This window comes from Salvelinus sp. IW2-2015, unplaced genomic scaffold (genome assembly GCF_002910315.2).
Source record: "Salvelinus sp. IW2-2015 unplaced genomic scaffold, ASM291031v2 Un_scaffold741, whole genome shotgun sequence".
Taxonomy (NCBI): domain Eukaryota; kingdom Metazoa; phylum Chordata; class Actinopteri; order Salmoniformes; family Salmonidae; genus Salvelinus; species Salvelinus sp. IW2-2015.
The window spans coordinates 801344-819667 of record NW_019942601.1 but is presented as its reverse complement, the minus strand read 5'-3'; the positions used below and the strand labels follow the sequence as shown (position 1 = coordinate 819667).

General features: G+C 41.1%; 2 protein-coding genes across 2 annotated transcripts in view; one reads left to right on the top strand and one right to left on the bottom strand.

Moving 5' to 3' along the window:
* LOC112068803 (zinc finger protein 3 homolog) overlaps positions 1 to 1553 on the bottom strand; it is a 10799-nt gene extending 9246 nt beyond the window's left edge. Inside the window, exon 1 of the mRNA XM_024136011.2 lies at positions 1284 to 1553. Within this exon, the coding sequence (XP_023991779.1) occupies positions 1284 to 1449 (166 nt within the window). The 5' untranslated portion in view covers positions 1450 to 1553. The remainder of the gene's footprint in view (positions 1 to 1283) is intronic.
* The window catches only part of LOC112068804 (zinc finger protein 91-like), an 83938-nt gene that overhangs the window by 57622 nt on the left and 7992 nt on the right, over positions 1 to 18324 (top strand). The window contains exons 6-8 of the mRNA XM_024136012.2: positions 8193 to 8252; positions 9686 to 9877; positions 12078 to 13150. Coding sequence (XP_023991780.2) covers positions 8193 to 8252; positions 9686 to 9877; positions 12078 to 13150 — 1325 coding nt within the window. The remainder of the gene's footprint in view (positions 1 to 8192; positions 8253 to 9685; positions 9878 to 12077; positions 13151 to 18324) is intronic.

The following is an 18324-nucleotide window of genomic DNA, read 5'->3' as shown; positions in this document are numbered from 1 at the left end:
CAGTAATTGTTATCTAATGGCTATTATAGTCTGTTATGTGTTTAGTCTTTCAGTAATGTTAACTATGCTATTATAGTCTGTTTGTTTTAGTCTTTCAGTAATGTTACACTATGTTTATATTATAGTCTGTTCTTTTTAGTTCTTTCAGTAATGTTAACTATGCTTATAAGTCTGTTAGCTGTTTTGTTAGTCTTCAGTAATGTTTACACTATGCTATATAGTCTTTCTTTTTAGTCTTTCAGTAATGTTATACACTAGTGCTATTATAGTCTGTTCTGTTTTAGTCTTTCAGTAATGTTACACTATGCTCATTATAAGTCTGTTCTGTTTTAGTCTTTCAGTAATGTTACACTATGCTATATTATAGTCTTTCTGTTTTAGTCTTTCAGTAATGTTACACTATGCTATTATAGTCTGTTTCTGTTTTAGTCTTTCAGTAATGTTACACTATGTTTATATTATAGTCTGTTCTGTTTTAGTCTTTAAGTAATGTTACACTATGCTATTATAGTCTGGTTTTAGTCTTTAAAGTATGTTTAACTATGTTTATATTATAGTCTGTTCTGTTTTAGTCTTTTCAGTAATGTTACACTATGCTATTATATGTCTGTTCTGTTAGAATACTGTGATTCATTATGTGATCACAGCATCTCATTCTCCATAACAGGCGGTTGATTTTTCTAATATTCAAAAAATATTCAAATAATGAGATGTATCCCCAATCCAAAGAGAGAGGAATAGACAGCCTGACCATTCCGCTCTGTGGACAGCGAATCCATTGTTAGGGCGGAGACATCTCATTATATCCAGTATTTCCAATAGTGTGTGTGATTGCGGCCACCTTTCGAGCATCCGTTGGTTTCTTCATGAACGTCCGCCCACAGCATCCCGTTGGTTCTTCATGAACCCGCCCTAACCATAGCATCCCGTTGGTTTTCTTCATGAACGCCCCCCAGCATCCGATTGGTTCTTCATGAATACACCCCCCCGCCAGCATCCGTTGGTTTCTTCATGAACGTCCCCCAGCCATCCTGTTGGTTTCTTCATGAACGTCCTCCAGGCATCCCGTTGGTTTCTTCATGAACGCCCCCTCCAGGCATCCAGTATGGTTTCTTTATGAAGCGACATCCCCAGCATCCCGTTGGTTTCTTCAAGGAGACGTTTTACTTGAGTCATTTTCTATTAAGGTATCTTTACTTTTACTCAAGTATGACAATTGGCTACTTTTTCCACAACTGATAAAACATAGCTATAGCTAGCTATCAGTAGATCTACATACGAACCTATTCTACATAGTTGTATCTCGGGTGAGATCCCCAGCAGTTTCCGTAGCCGATCGTTCTCCTCCTGGTATTCCACTACCGTTTTTTCAACTTCCCYGAAAATCTCCACAGCAGCCGCCGTTAAACGATCATTTAAAAACTCACGCAACAACTGTTGTTTAGACATTTTCAGTCGATTGAGAGTTTGGTAGCCGGTTTAGTTCAGTTAGTATGTATTTGTTAACTCCACACAAGGAATGCAAAATCAAAACAAACTCGTATCTAATCCAACATCCGTGTTCKAGTCAAGGAATTTGATAAAGTCCTTTGTTCAAGTTGGTGACGAGCCCAGAAATACACAACAGCGCCACCAGCTGGATGGGAGTTTACTACTGTGCAAGGCAGCCTACAGGCCAGTAGTAAAGTGAAACGATGACTACATGTTGACAAACAGTGGTTATCATAAATTATTAATCAGGAGTCGACAGTATATCATTACTCTATACAATATCAAATCAATAATCATGAATGAGCAGCATTAGGTCAGACTTGATGAGAAATACTCTTTGACAAATGAAAGGAGTCCTTTTCTGGAATTGTATTTAATATAATGTATAAATTACAACATCCTGACCATTATGTCATCACCTTAGAGACCATTATGTCATCACCTTAGAGACCATTATGTCATCACCTTAGAGACCATTATGTCATCACCTTGAATACATTCCAAATACAACAACCAGATATTCATGTTTCTAATGAAGGGAAAAATTCTACAGACTTTGTACAGTCGACCTGTGAATTTCCTACAATACTCTATACCGCTTAATCATTACCTCATCATTCAAATCAAACTTTATTTACATACAATGTTTTACGACAGTAAATCCATCATAGATCTATTTACCAGTTTATGCATGGTAAGATTCTGCTTGAGACCGAAACTTATCCCGTGTCAGTCTTTATACGTGCAATTAGGTGCTCCTTGCAAATGAAGCCTTTACCGCAGTCACCACAGCTAAATTGTTTMTCTCCTGTGTGAGTCAGTATGTACCTCCTTAAGTCCCCCTTCTGATTGAAGCTTTTAAAAGCAAAAATTACATCCTGAATGTTTTCTGTCCTCTGTGAATGCATATACAGTATGTCTGGCTAGTTGCTCCTTGAGATTGAAGTGTTTCTCACATTCACCACATCTAAATAGGTTCCCTCCTGTGTGAATCCTCATGTGCATGGACAGATTTCCTTTTTGTTTGTCACAAAAGGGGCAAGTGCAGGGTTCCCCCATTGGTGTGTTTGAATCCAACGGCGGGCAGCTGTCAAGTCCAAATGTGTTCCTACTTATACGGCTGAGCCGTGGCTGGAGGCATTGTTTTGATTGTCTGGAGGGTCAGAGGCAATTTCAAAACCCCTTAGGTGGGTCACAGTGCCAAAAGGTTTGAGATCCACTGGTTTAGAGTCACTCTCTCGGGTTCTCCACAGTCTGGGTTTGGGGAAGAGTCAAGGACCAAAGTGGGTCCTCCTGATCACATTCACTTTTCACACAGGAAGGAGTGAATATGAACTCTATGATATCAGGCTCCAGACCTTGAAGCTGCTCTTCCTCCTGACTGGTCCTGACTTCCTCCTGTTCCTCTGCAATCTGTGTGGGCTCTGKGTCCTTCTTCCCTAGACTGGGGCTCCACTCCTGCTCACAGTGCTGCTGCTCAGGGGGAACTTCCTCTTCAGAGACAGAGAACTGCAGGGAGTCTGGAGGGAAGGAGAGGAGGAGCAGAGGTTACCTATATACCACATAATTAAAGAGAACACTTCAATTATACACGTAAATGATACATCTCTATGATCTACAGAGCCAAGTTGGCTTGAATCTCCAGCACCATAGATAAAGCTTGTGCCTGAGGTCGGGCAGAGGGTCCATTGACAAAGGATCTATTGACAATATTGTACAACAACTATTAACCAACCTTTACGTAGTGATACTTGGGTCGTTTCACCTTTTGGGTAATGTAACTTGTAGGGATTTGCATCTTTCCCTTTCAAATCTAAATACATGKTCTCCGATACAGGAACGATACGTTTTAGTTTGAAAAGATTCAGTGCAATTCGGTTTGATTAGAGGAACGAATCGGTGAGAATTGGTTAAACGCAATACGATGCACTAACATTTGTTGCATAAACACAGACAATTATCATTCTAAATTACAATCTGCTGCTGATGGAGCTCATGAGCTGGGCCTCTCTGAGCTGGATCAGGGCTAAGTAAGCATTTCACTGTTAGTCTACACCTGTTATTTACGAAGCATGTGACAAATAAAATTTGATTGGACTAACAGCCCAAGGCAACTGCCCTGAGGGACAACGCAGTATAAATATCTAATGTTAGAGAAGCTTCCATTGAAGAACACCCTCTGGGTTCTACTGGATAAATAACTCTACAACCCTGTGATGGCAGGTGATGTAAGCCATAGCAACCCTGTGATGACAGGTGATGTAAAGCCATAGCAACCCTGTGATAACAGGTGATGTAAAGCCATAGCAACCCTGTGATGACAGGTGATGTAAAGCCATAGCAACCCTGTGATGACAGGTGATGTAAAGCCATAGCAACCCTGTGATGGCAGGTGATGTAAAGCCATAGCAACCCTGTGATGACAAATCAACTGTACATTTCGGTGTTCCACAAGGTTCCGTTTTAGGACCACTATTGTTTTCACTATATATTTTACCTCTTGGGGATGTTATTCGAAAACATAATGTTAACTTTCACTGCTATGCGGATGACACACAGCTGTACATTTCAATGAAACATGGTGAAGCCCCAAAATTGCCCTCGCTAGAAGCCTGTGTTTCAGACATAAGGAAGTGGATGGCTGCAAACTTTCTACTTTTAAACTCGGACAAAACAGAGATGCTTGTTCTAGGTCCCAAGAAACAAAGAGATCTTCTGTTAAATCTGACAATTAATCTTGATGGTTGTAAAGTTCGTCTCAAATAAAACTGTGAAGGACCTCGGCGTTACTCTGGACCCTGATCTCTCTTTTGACGAACATATCAAGACTGTTTCAAGGACAGCTTTTTTACATCTACGTAACATTGCAAAAATCAGAAATTTTCTGTCCAAAAATGATGCAGAAAAATTAATCCATGCATTTGTTTACTTTCTAGGTTAGACTACTGCAATGCTCTACTTTCCGGCTACCCGGATAAAGCACTAAATAAACGTCAGTTAGTGCTAAATACGGCTGCTAGAATCCTGACTAGAACCAGAAATTTGATCATATTACTCTAGTGCTAGCTTCCTACACTGGCTTCCTGTTAAGGCAAGGGCTGATTTTCAAGGTTTACTGTTAACCTATAAAGCGTTACATGGGCTTGCTCCTACCTATCTTTCCGAGTTGGTCCTGCCGTACATACCTATACGTACGCTACGGTCACAAGACGCAGGCCTCCTAATTGTCCCTAATTTCTAAGCAAAACAGCGGGAGGCAGGGCTTCTCCTATAGATCTCCATTTTTATGGAACGGTCTGCCTACCCATGTGAGAGACGCAGACCGGTCTCAACCTTTAAGTCTTTACTGAAGACTTATCTCTTCAGTAGGTCATATGATTGAGTGTAGTCTGGCCCAGGAGTGTGAAGGTGAACGGAAAGGCTCTGGAGCAACGAACCGCCCTTGCTGTCTCTGCCTGGCCGGTTCCCCTCTCTCCACTGGGATTCTCTGCCTCTAACCCTATTACAGGGGCTGAGTCACTGGCTTTACTGGTGCTCTTTCATGCCGTCCCTGGGAGGGGTGCGTCACTTGAGTGGGTTGAGTTACTGACGTGATCTTCCCTGTCTGGGTTGGCGCCCCCCTTGGTTTGTGCTGTGGAGGTGGAGATCTTTGTGGGCTATACTCGGCCTTGTCTCAGGATTGAAGTTGGTGGTTGAAGGTATCCCTCTAGTGGTGTGGGGGCTGTGCTTTGGCAAAGTGGGTGGGTTATATCCTTCCTGTTTGCCTGTCCGGGGGTATCATCGGATGGGCCACAGTGTCTCCTGACCCCTCCTGTCTCAGCCTCCAGTATTTATGCTGGCAGTATTTATGTGTCGGGGCTAGGGTCAGTTGGTTATACCTGGAGTTACTTCTCCTATCTTATCCAGTGTCCTGTGTGAATTTAAGTATGCTCTCTAATTCTCTTCGTCTCTCTTTCTTTCTCTCTCTCGGAGAACCTGAGCCCTAGGACCATACGTCACGGCAAACCGGGCATGATGACTCCTTGCTGTCCCCAGTCCGCCTGGCCTTGCTGCTATTCCAGTTTCAGCTGTTCTGCCTGCGGTTATGGAACCCCTACCTGTCCCAGACCTGCTGTTTTCAACTCTTAATGATCGGCTATGAAAAGTCAACTGATATTTATTCCTGATTATTATTTGACCCATGCTTGTCATTTATGAACATTTTGAAAATCTTGGCTCTCTCTAATTCTCTCCTTCTCTCTTTCTTTCTCTCTCTCGGAGGACCTGAGCCCTAGGACCATACGTCAGGACTACGGGCATGATGACTCCTTGCTGTCCCCAGTCCGCCTGGCCTTGCTGCTATTCCAGTTTCAGCTGTTCTGCCTGCGGTTATGGAACCCCTACCTGTCCCAGACCTGCTGTTTTTCAACTCTTAATGATCGGCTATGAAAAGCCAACTGAATATTTATCCTGATTATTATTTGACCATGCTTGTCATTTATGAACATTTTGAAAATCTTGGCTCTCTCTAATCTCTCTTTCTTTCTCTCTCTCGGAGGACCTGAGCCCTAGGACCATACGTCAGGACTACCAGGCATGATGACTCCTTGCTGTCCCCAGTCCACCTGGCATTGCTGCTATTCCAGTTTCAACTGTTCTGCCTGCGGTTATGGAACCGCCACCTGTCCCAGACCTGCTATTTTCAACTCTTAATTGGTCGGCTATGAAAAGCCAACTGAAAATTATTCATGATTATTATTTGACCATTGCTTGGCACTTATGAATATTTTGAACATCTTGGCATAGTTCTGTTATAATCTCACCCGGCACAGCCAGAAGAGGACTGGCCACCCCTCATAGCCTGGTTCCTCTCTAGGTTTCTTCCTAGGTTTTGGCCTTTCTAGGGAGTTTTTCCTAGACACCGTGCTTCTACACCTGCATTGCTTGCTGTTTGGGGTTTCAGGCTAGGTTTCTGTACAGCACTTTGAGATATCAGCTGATGTACGAAGGGCTATATAAAATAAACTTGATTTGATTTGATTTGTGATGGCAGGTGATGTAAAGCAATAGCAACCCTGTGATGGCAGGTGATGTATAGCTATAGCAAGTGACTTTCTTCAATAACAATGTATGACCAATAACATCAAAGGCTGCACTGAAATCTAACAATACAGCTCCAACTATCATCGTATTATCCATTTCTAGCAACACCATAAAAGAAGAGGCTTGTGTACATGTTAATTGTGCTTATATGATTTGATATGCCCTGGTATTATTTGACTTGTAAAACTAAGGCTGTAGATAAGGCTTGTGAACTTGCAACCACAACAGATCCACTCTAAGCTTTACAGGAATATAGCTCTGAACATTTACAACAACACCTCCCCCATAGGCATTCCTGTCTCATCTGTAGATGTTATATCCCTGTACTGCTACTTCTGTTGAGCCAATCAGTTGTGTTGTGACAAGGTAGGAGTGGTATAGAGAAGATAGCCCTATTCGATAAAAAACCAAGTCCATATTATGGCAAGAACAGCTCAAATAAGCAAGGAGAAACGACAGTCCATCATTACTTTAAGACATGAAGGTCAGTCAATACGGAAAATGTTTCTTCAAGTGCAGTCGTAAAAACCATCAAGCGCTAGGATGAAACTGGCTCTCATGAGGACCACCACAGGAATGGAAGACCCAGAGTCACCTCTGCTGCAGAGGATAAGTTCATTAGAGTTACCAGCCTCAGAAATTGTAGCCCAAATAAATGCTTCACAGAGTTCAAGTAGCAGACACATCTCAACATCAACTGTTCAGAGGAGACTGTGTGAATCAAGCCTTCATGGTCGAATTGTTGCAAAGAAACCACTACTAAAGGACACCAAGAAGAAGAAGAGACTTGCTTGGGCCAAGAAACACAAACATTAGACTGGTAAATTTGAGTCCAAATTTGAGATTTGCTTCCAACCGCCGTGTCTTTGTGAGACGCAGAGTAGGTGAACAGATGATCTCCACATGTGTGGTTTCCACCGTGAAGCATGGAGGAGGAAGTGTGATGGTGTAGGTGGTGACACTGTCAGTGATTTATTTTGAATTCAAGGCACACTTAACCAGCATGGCTACCACAGCATTCTGCAGCGATATGCCATCTCATCTGGTTTGCACTTAGTGGGATTATCTTGTCTTTTTCAACAGGACAATGACCCAACACACCTCCAGGCTGTGTAAAGGCTATTTGACCAAGAAGGAGAGTGATGGAGTGCTGCTTCAGATGACCTGGCCTCCACAATCACCCGACCTCAATCCAATTGAGATGGTTTGGGATAAGTTGGACCGCAGAGTGAAGGAAAAGCAACCAACAAGTGCTCAGCATATGTGGGAATTCCATCAAGACTGTTGGAAAAGCATTCCAGGTGAAGCTGCTTGAGAGAATGCCAAGAGTGTGCAAAGCTGTCATCACAGCAAAGGGTGGCTACTTTGAAGAATCTAAAATATATTTGGATTTGTTTAACACTTTTTTGGTGACTACATGATTCCATGTAGTTATTCCATGTGTTATTTCATAGTTTTGATGTCTTCACTATTATTCTACAATGTAGAAAATAGTTTACATTTTTTATTTTTTAAAACCTTTAATGAGTTGGTGTGTCCAAACTTTTGACTGGTACTGTATAGACGGTGGAGTTGGTCTAAAGGCTGTATAACCTCTACACTCCTCTCCTTCTCTCCAGACTCCTTGCAGCTCTCCCTCGCTGTCTCTGAAGAGGAGGTTCCCCATGAGCAGCAGCACTGTGAGCAAGAGTGGAGCCCCAGTCTGGGGCAGGAGGACCCAGAGCCCACACATAATTAAGAGGAAGAGGAGGAACTCAGGACCAGTCAGGAGGAAGAGCAGCTTCAAGGGGTGGAGCCTGATATCCTAGAGTTCATATTCACTCCTTCCTGTGTGAAAAGTGAACGTGATCATGAGGACCCGCTTCAGTCCTTGACTCTTCCCCAAACCCAGACTGTAGAGAACTAGGAGTTACTCTAAACCAGTGAGTCCTAAACCTTTTGGCACTGTGACCAACCTAAAGGGTTTTGACATTGCCTGTGACCTTCCAGATAATCAAAACAATGCCTACAACCAGAGCTCAGCCATATGGAGCGATCCAGAAGGACTTGACAGCAGCCAATCATTGGATCCCAACCCACCATTGGATTTGAACGCTCAAATCGAGGAACCTGCACCTGCCCCTTTTGTGGCAAGACCTTCTCTTCAAACAAAAAGGACATCTGTCCATGCACATGAGGTTTCACATCATTTAGCTGTGGTGACTGTGGGAAGAGCTTCAATCGCAAGGAGCACCTAACTGAACATAGACAGACTCACACAGGAGAGAAACAACATGGCTGCTCAGTCTGTGGTAAAATATTCGCTCAGAAGACTCATCTGCTGAAACATATGGATAATATCCACAAAGAGAGAGAAACAGACAGAAGAAAGAAAATCTTCTTTCAGAAGATGGGAATAAAAAGGCAGGATGTGAACAACACTCTTGGGAAAGGAAAGCAACTCCAGACCATTCATACTATGGGTCTCAGATAAATAGATCTTTAATGAATTTAATGTCGTAAAACGTTGTATGTAAATAAAGTTTGATTTGAATGATGAGGTAATGATTAAGCGGTATAGAGTATTGTAGGACATTCACAGGTCTGCTGTACAAAGTCTGTTCAATTTTCCCGTCATTAGAAACAGGAAAATCTGTTTTTTTTTATTTGGACTGTCTTTAATGTGATGACAAAATGGTCGGGTTGATGTTATTGATATATTATATTAAATATAATTCCAGAAAAGGACTCCTTGCATTTGTCCAAGAGTATTTCTCATCAATTCTGACCTAATGCTGCTCCTTTATGATATTGCTTTCATCTCGTATAGAGTAATGATAAACAGTTGACTCCTGATTAATAATTGATTCTCCCAGATCATCCTTTACTTATGATAACCTCTGTTTGTCAACATGTAGTTATCGTTTTCCTTTACTACTGGCCTGTAGGCTGCCTTCCACAGTAGTAAACCCCATCCAGCTGGTGGCGCTGTTGTGTGTTTCTGGGTTCGTCAACAACTAGAACGACGGATAAAAATTAAGATATTCCTYGACTAGAACACGGAAGTAGAATTGGAAAAGAGTTTGAATTCATTGTGTGGAGTAAAAAAAGACATACCGACTGAACTGAATAGGCTACCCAACTCTCATTCGACTGAAAATGTCTAAACTACAGTTGTTGCGTGAGTTTTTAAATGAGCGTTTAATGGCGGCTGCTGTGGAGATTTTCGGGGCAGTTGAGAAAACGGTAGTGGAGTACCAGGAGGAGAATGATCGGCTACGGAGACTTCTGCGGATCACACCGGAGAATCAACTATGTAGAAAAGGTACGTATGTAGCTCTACTGATAGCTAGCTATAGTTCTACTTTATTGATACATTTAACTGACCACCATTTGATCCATTTTAAGAAGTGGTTTTTAAATTTACCGCGCAAAAACCAGGAAGTGATTTGAATGTAACTTTTTAAAAGGCTCGAGATGGCGGCATGAGAGGGTGTAATATTTCTAGCTGAGGAACAATTTTAGGGTTTTCTCACAAAGTTTATAGTTTACACTGCAGTTGCAATTTGTTTTGTTTTTCACAAAAAATTAGATATAACCATTCAATGTAGCTATTTTGAATAATTTTGTAATTAATCAAACCATTGAAATATATTTTTGACGATTTCCAACGAACAAGCTAACTTAGCTAACGAAAAGTTTCAGCATGTGTAGTTAAGTTAGCCTGCTAGCGTCTTCATAGCTAGTAGCATGGAATCAGAACATGACCAAACTGTTGCTGAGATGATGGATGTTGAAACTTACAAGGAGAAAAGAGGCATTGTTGAAACTCACTCATATGCAGTTGCAGTTTAAAAAAAGGGGGGTGAATCTGATTCCTACCCGAATACCCCAACCAAGGAGCAACTTCCAAAGATGCTGAGAAGTGAACCATCACTGAGCCAGCTACAGGACAACATCGTCCGCATCCTCACGGCTAAAATCAAAGAGAGCGCAGATGACATCATGGATTTGGTGAAAAATAACACTATCGGTATCGTTAACCTGAAGAAATCGATTGATTTCAATGCTGAGGAAAATATATTCTCACTAATACCCAAGAACAAGGAGGTCTTGAGGTTTTAGAATTCAATACTCTAAATAATACTTTTAAAATAAATTGCATCCTGAAGTATGTTAAGAACCAGAACAGTATTTGGAATGTCTTCCCTAAGTATTTAGTTGATTCTGTTGGTGGGTTAGAATTTTTGCTTCGATGTAATTTTGATGTTGATAAAATCCCAGTTAAGTTGGCCAAATTCCATAAACAGGCAATTTTAGCTTGGATGTTAGCATATAAACACAATTTCCCCCCTCACAGATACTTTATATAGAACAACAAAGATATACGATTTAACTGGTTTGAGAATCAAATTATTTTGGTTGGTCAGTTACTGAATGAGGATGGATATCTACTCTCATATAGGGGATTTCTTGATAAGTTTAAAATTCCTATAACCCCGAAAGAATATGCAATTGTTTTTGATGTGATTCCAAGGGGGGTTGTATCTCTTTTAAATTCCTCTGTGGTTGAAGTAAGTAACATAGATTTACATGAAAATATATTCATTGGCAATATTAACATCAAAGATAAATGTAGTAATAAACAGAGTAGGAATATTGTTTGTGAAACTACAATTCCCTCATCAAGACTCTTTTGGTTGAATATCTATGGTGATATACAATGGGGGAAAGCATGGAAAATTGCTAACAAATATTGTATCAGTAACAAGGTAAAGGAAGTTTCATTTAAAATGTTACATAGAATTTATCCTGTGAAACATGTTTTGGAAAGAATCCAGCTGAATATTGACTACAAATGTGATTTTTGTGGAATGGAGAAGGAGACCATTTTGCATTTATTTTTGCCTGTATTTATAGTAGAATTTTTTGGGATTGACATACAGAATTTTGTTACAAAAAAATAGGATCGGTTGTACCATTTTATGGTTTTGTATAATGATTTATTTCAGAAATTCTGACAGATAAATATGTAATATATTTAATTCAACTGCTAATGATACTAGGTACATTTCATATTTGCAAATGGTCTAATTCAAAAACTAACCTTTTTTCACTTTATAAATTAATTTAAACATGATGGCACTACTTTAACTAAAATGAAAAACAAAACGGCAATTAAAACTTGTTGTATTATTAATGAATATGATTTGTTTGTTTAGGATTTCTGGCAATGTAAATTGTTTATGTATTCTTGTTTGCTTGTGACTAATCCTCTTTTGTTTAATACATTTTTTTAAATGTATGTTTTTTTTATTTTTATGGAAAAACATTATTAATAAATTGCTTCTTCTCTACAATTTATTGAGAAGTAATTGAAACTAGATTATAGTTTTCAGGTATTGATTTGGAATTATAGTTTACCTAGTCTTGAATTTACTGGTTTATAAATTCAAGTTGACAACAACCCTGATGTCTAAAGTCTCTAGGTAGGTAAACTCTGCTCCTCCTCTCCTTCCCTCCAGACTCCCTGCAGTTCTCTGTCTCTGAAAAGGAGGTTCCCCCTGAGCAGCAACACTGTGAGCAGGAGTGGAGCCCCAGTCTGGGGCAGAAGGACCCAGAGACCACACAGATTGCAGAGGAACAGGAGGAACTCAGGACCAGTCAGGAGGAAGAGCAGCTTCAAGGGGTTGAGCCTGATATCATAAAGTTCATATTCACTCCTTCCTGTGTGAAACGTGAATGTGATCTGGAGGACCCACTTCGGGATCTGAAACATTTTGGCACTGTGACCCACCTAAAGGGTCTGGACATTCCCTGTGACCCTCCAGATAATCAAAACAATGCCTACAGCCACAGTTCAGCCATAAGCAGTGACCCAGTAGAACTTGACAGCAACCCACCATTGGATCCCAGCCCACCATTGGATCCCAGTCCACCATTGGATCCCAGCCCACCATTAGAGAAACACTGTTCCAAACCCAGCACCACGTCTAGAAGAACTCACCACTGCCGTGACTGTGGTGAAGCGTTTGCTCTGAAAGCTGACATGCAGAGGCATGTGACTCACACCAGGAAGAGACCCAGTGAATGCAGCTTCTGCAAGAAACGCTATAACTCCACCTGTCAACTGAAGGCCCATGTCCAACTCTGTCACAGTGGGAAACCCTGCACCTGCCCTGTTTGTGGAAAGACCTTCAAATACAAAGGAGCTCTGTCCAGGCACATGAGTATTCACACAGGAGAGAAATCATTTCGCTGTGGTGACTGTGGGAAGAGCTTCAATCGCAAGGAGTATCTAACCAAACATAAATGGACTCACACAGGGGAGAAACCATTTAGCTGTGGTGACTGTGGGAAGAGCTTCAATCGCAAGGAACATGTAACCGTGCATAAACTGACTCACACGGGAGAGAAACCATTTATCTGTGGTGACTNGAAGAGCTTCAATCGCAAGGAACATGTAACCGTGCATAAACTGACTCACACGGGAGAGAAACCATTTATCTGTGGTGACTGTGGGAAGAGCTTCACCCAGAAGATTAACCTGCTGACGCATTTCAAAAAAATCCACAAAGGAAGAGAACAGGATGAATACTGAAAGAAAAAAATTACATTAGAACTAAGATCTTCTGTCAGAAGACGGGAATAAAAAAGCAGGATGTGAGCAGAGCAACTTCCTGTTGGTCTCAGGTAATTGGACGTGAGAAAGTTATGTAAACATTTTTATGGAATTAAGTTTGATTTGAATGATGAGGTAGTGATCAAACACTACACAGTTTTTTAGGAAAATCACAGCTCTGCTGTTCAAAGTGTTGATATTTTCACATCATTATAACAGGAATTCTTGATCATTTGTTTTGGAATGTTTCCCAGGGTGATGACAGGTGAATGCCTGAGTGAGTGTGCAAAGCTGTCATCAAAGGAAAGGGTGGCTACTTTGAAGAATCTCAAATATAAAACATATTTTGATTTATTTAACACTTCTTAGGTTACTACATGATTCCAAATGAGTTATTTCATATTTTGTCTTCTATTATTCTACAATGTAGAAAATAGTAAAAATAAATACATCTTTGGTGCTGTATGTATTATATTCTATGCCGCTCCATCATTGCTCATCCAAATATATACAGTTGAAGTCGGAAATTTACATACACCTTARCCAAATACATTTAAACTTAGTTTTTCACAATTTCTGACATTTAATCCTCGTAAAAATTCCCTGTTTTAGGTCAGTTAGGATCACCACTTTATTTTAAGAATGTGAAATGTCAGAATAATAGTAGAGAGAATGATTTATTTCAGCTTTTATTTCTTTCATCACATTCCCAGTGGGTCAGAAGTTTACATACATACACTCAATTAGTATTTGGTAGCAATGCCTTTAAATTGTTTAACTTTGTTCAAATATTTCGGGTAGCCTTCCACAGGCTTCCCACACTAAGTTGGGTGATTTTTGGCCTATTCCTCCTGACAGAGCTGGTGTAACTGAGTCAGGTTTGTTGGCCTCCTTGCTCGCACACACTTTTTCAGTTCAGCCACAAATCTTCTATAGGATTGAGGTCAGGGCTTTGTAATGGCCACTCCAATACCTTGACATTGTTGTCCTTAGCCATTTTGCCACAACTTTGGAAGTATGCTTGGGGTCATTGTCCATTTGGAAGACCCATTTGCGACCAAGCTTTAACTTCCTGACTGATGTCTTGAGATGTTGCTTCAATATATCCACATAATTTTCCTACCTCATGACGCCATCTATTTTGTGAAGTGCACCAGTCCCTCCTGCAGCAAAGCACCCCCACAAACATGATGCTGCCACCCCGTGCTTCACGGTTGGGATGATGTTCTTCGGCTTGCAAGTCTCCCCCGTTTTCCTCCAAACACAACGATGGTCATTATGGCCAAACGTTCTATTTTGTTTCATCAGACCAGAGGACATTTCTCCAAAAAGTACAATCTTTGTCCCCATGTGCAGTTGCAAACCGTAGGCTGGCTTTTTTATGGTGTTTTGGAGCAGTGGCTTCTTCCTTGCTGAGCGGCCTTTCAGGTTATGTCGACATAGGACTCGTTTTACTGTGGATATAGATACTGTTGTACCTGTTTCCTCCAGCATCTTCACAAGGTCCTTTGCTGTTCTGGGATTGATTTGCACTTTACGCACCAAAGTATGTTCATCTCTAGGAGACAGAACGCGTCTCCTTCCTGAGCGGTATGACGGCTGCGTGGTCCCATGGTGTTTATACTTGCGTACTATTGTTTGTACAGATGAATGTGGTACCTTCAGGCGTTTGGAAATTGCTCCCAAGGATGAACAGACTTGTGGAGGTCTACAATTTTTTTTCTGGGGTCTTGGTGTTTTCTTTAGATTTTTCCCATGATGTCAAGCAAAGAGGCACTGAGTTTGAAGGTAAGCCTTGAAATACATCCACAGGTACACCTCCTATTGACTCAAATGGTGTCAATAAGCCTATCAGAAGCTTCTAAAGCCATGACATCATTTTCTTGATTTCCAAGCTGTTTAAAGGCACAGTCAACTTAGTGTATGTAAACTTCTGACCCACTGGAATTGTGATACAGTGAATTATAAATTAAATATTCTGTCTGTAAACAATTGTTGGMAAAATGACTTGTGTCATGCACAAGGTAGATATCCTWACCGACTTGCCAAAACTGTAGTTTGTTAACAAGAAATTTGTGGAGTGGTTGMAAAACGAGTTTTAATGACTCCAACCTAAGTATGTAAACTTCTGACTTCAACTGTATATATTCTTAATTCCTTTACTTTAAGTTTGTGTGTTTTGTTGTGAAATTGTTAGATATTACTGCACTGTTGGCGCTAGAAACACAAGCATTTCGCTACACCTGCAATAACATCTGCTAAACGTGTATGTGACCAATAAGATTTGATTTGATTCACGGGAGAGCAGGTAGCCTAGTGCTTAGGGCGTTGGGCCGGTAACCGAAAGGTTGCTAGTTCAAATCCCCGGGCTGACAAGGTAAAAATCTGTTGTTCTGCCCCTGAACAAGGCAGTTAACCCACGGTTGCTAGGCTTTCATTGTAAATAAGAATTTGTCCCTAATTGACTTGCCTAGTTAAATTTATAAAAATATTACCACTGGTCTGCAGCTTGTAGTAGACCTCCGTCCACCAGGGAGCACTGTGCTGTGTTTTTTTTTTGATTAACACGATACACGGAAGAAGAAAATGCAGTTTTGTTTTGCGTTGTCACTAGTTACAACAGTCACAAAGTCAAAATTGTCTATATCGTAAAAAATAAACGAGAACCAAAATTACTTTTTTGGTCTTAATTTAAAGTTAGGATTAGGCAATAGGTTAACGGTGGAGTTAGGGTTAGGGTTATGTTTAAAATTGGATTTTAAGAAGAGAAATTGTAGAAATAGGTGTGATTTGACTTTGTGACTGTGGTAACTAATGAGTGACAACCTTTTGTTTTTCTTTCTACTAGCTTCTCTAGGCATAAAGTCAAAATGAGCTTTTTTGGTCTTAATTTAGGGTTAGGCATAATGTTAGCAGTGTGGTTAAAGGGATAGTTCACCCAAATTACAAAATAACACATTGGTTTCCTTACCCTGTAACTAGTCTATGGACAAGGGTATGACAACAAACCATGCTTTGGTTTATATTCCCTGGGACTGTTTCCACATGCTAATGTTTTAGCATTTTTGGCACAAATCCCAATTCAATTCATGGGACCRATATTGGCATTTTTCGCACATGTCCAAATCATCCAAAAGTATCCAATTGATTTTGAAGCTCAACAAAGTCACTTATAGATGTTAGAAAACATGACGTGCAAAAAAATGCTAATATTGCTCCCATGACTTGTATCACGGTGACATCCAGATGGTTAGTACCAATATTACAAGTTATTTATTGTGTAGGCTGTGAGGGTATTTTCTGTTTAACCTTACTAATGCTAGTGTACTAAAATATTGTTCTTTAAGACTAGGCATTGGGCTTGAGATAGTTCCTTTTACAAACTCATAATAAGATAGAAAAGTGTGTGTGCATAAGTAGAGGTTTGTTCTAACTGTTCTGTGGGTGTATAGAATGACCCCACGATGTCTGGGGAAACTGACTGGTTCCTCTCAGCTTAACTGGAGACAAAGTAAAGGTTATATCTTGCCCACCAGTGATAAAGCTGTTGTTCTGTTTGGAGCCTGTTTCCGGGCGAAATATTAATGTTTTGTGTGTGTGTGTGTGTGTGTGACCAGTAGGACCATACATCATCTGGGCCGATAGTCAAAGGCGCTTGCTCACCCAACTTGGGGGAACCGTTGAGCTACTGTTAGAGGAAGTATGTCTGGAGTGACTTCCTGTCACTTTGGGCACCTATTGTCCTCACTCAGTTGTGACAGRCTGAGACAACCTCTCCATTATAGTCTGTACCCTGTAACTTAGTTTCGTGTCTCTCCACACACACACACACACATACATAAGGTCACGTGTTTAGCAGATGTTTGTATGAGAAGGCTTGTCTATATAAGACTTCCGTACTCTTTTTGCTCTCACTCCGTTCACTTTGTTTGTGGTTTCCTTATTGTTTTTAATAAAAGTAATACCTTGATTAATTATTGACTTTGCCTCTCCTCATTATTAGTTAATAAAGGTAGAATTTCCACCACAGCGTAACGATGGTGATAGGTGTGTGTAATAATAAGCAGGCGGGCGACCTCGAGCGCCGGAGAGGGAGTATACGTGACAGACGCGCGCCGGAGAGGGAGTATACGTGACCGACGAGTGCCGGAGAGGGAGTATACGTGACCGACGAGTGCCGGAGAGGGAGTATACGTGACAGACGAGCGCCGGAGAGGGAGTATACGTGACAGACGAGTGCCGGAGAGGGAGTATACGTGACAGATATGGAGTCTCTCCGTACTCAAGTGCAGTTAGGATATATACACTGCCTTTGGAAAGTATTCAGACCGCTTGACTTTTTCCAAATTTTGTTACTTTACAGCCTTTCCTCAACAATCTACACACAATACCGCATAATGACAAAGTGAAAACAGGTTTTTTGAACTTTTTGCAAATCTATAACAAAAAAATATGAAATACCTTATTTACATATTGCTATGAGACAGGTGCTTCCTGTCTCCATTGAGCATCCTGGAAAGGATCGAAAGCCGTGCATCCTCCGAAACACAACCCCGCCAGCCACACCAATGTATCGGAGGAAACATTGAACACCTGGCAACCGTGTCAGCGTGCATGCGCCCGGCCCGCCACAGGAGTCGCTAGAGTGCGATGGTACAAGGACATCCCGGCCAGCCAAACCCTGTCCTAACCCTTGACGACGTTAGGCCGATTGCCTCATGGGTCTTCCGGTCACGGCCGGCTGCAACACAGCCTGGAATCAAACCAGGTTCTGTAGTGACACAGTCAAGACAATGCAGGAGTTGTCCTTGTGTGGCCCAGACTTGAACCCAATCGAACAAATCTGGAGAGGCCTGAAAATAGCTGTGCAGTGACACTCATCCATCCAACCTGACAGAGCTTGAGAGGATCTGCAAAGAAGAATGGGAGAAACTCGCTAAATACAGGTGTACCAAGCTTGTAGCTTCATACCCAGGAAGACCCGCGGCTGTAATCGCTGCGAAAGGTGCTTCAACAAAGTACTGAATAAAGGGTCTGAATACTTATGTAAGTGTATTTCAGTTTTGTATTTTTAATAAATTAAGAAAAATGTATTCGTCATTATTGGGTATTATGTGTAGATTGATATGGGGGGGGGGACAATGTAATCA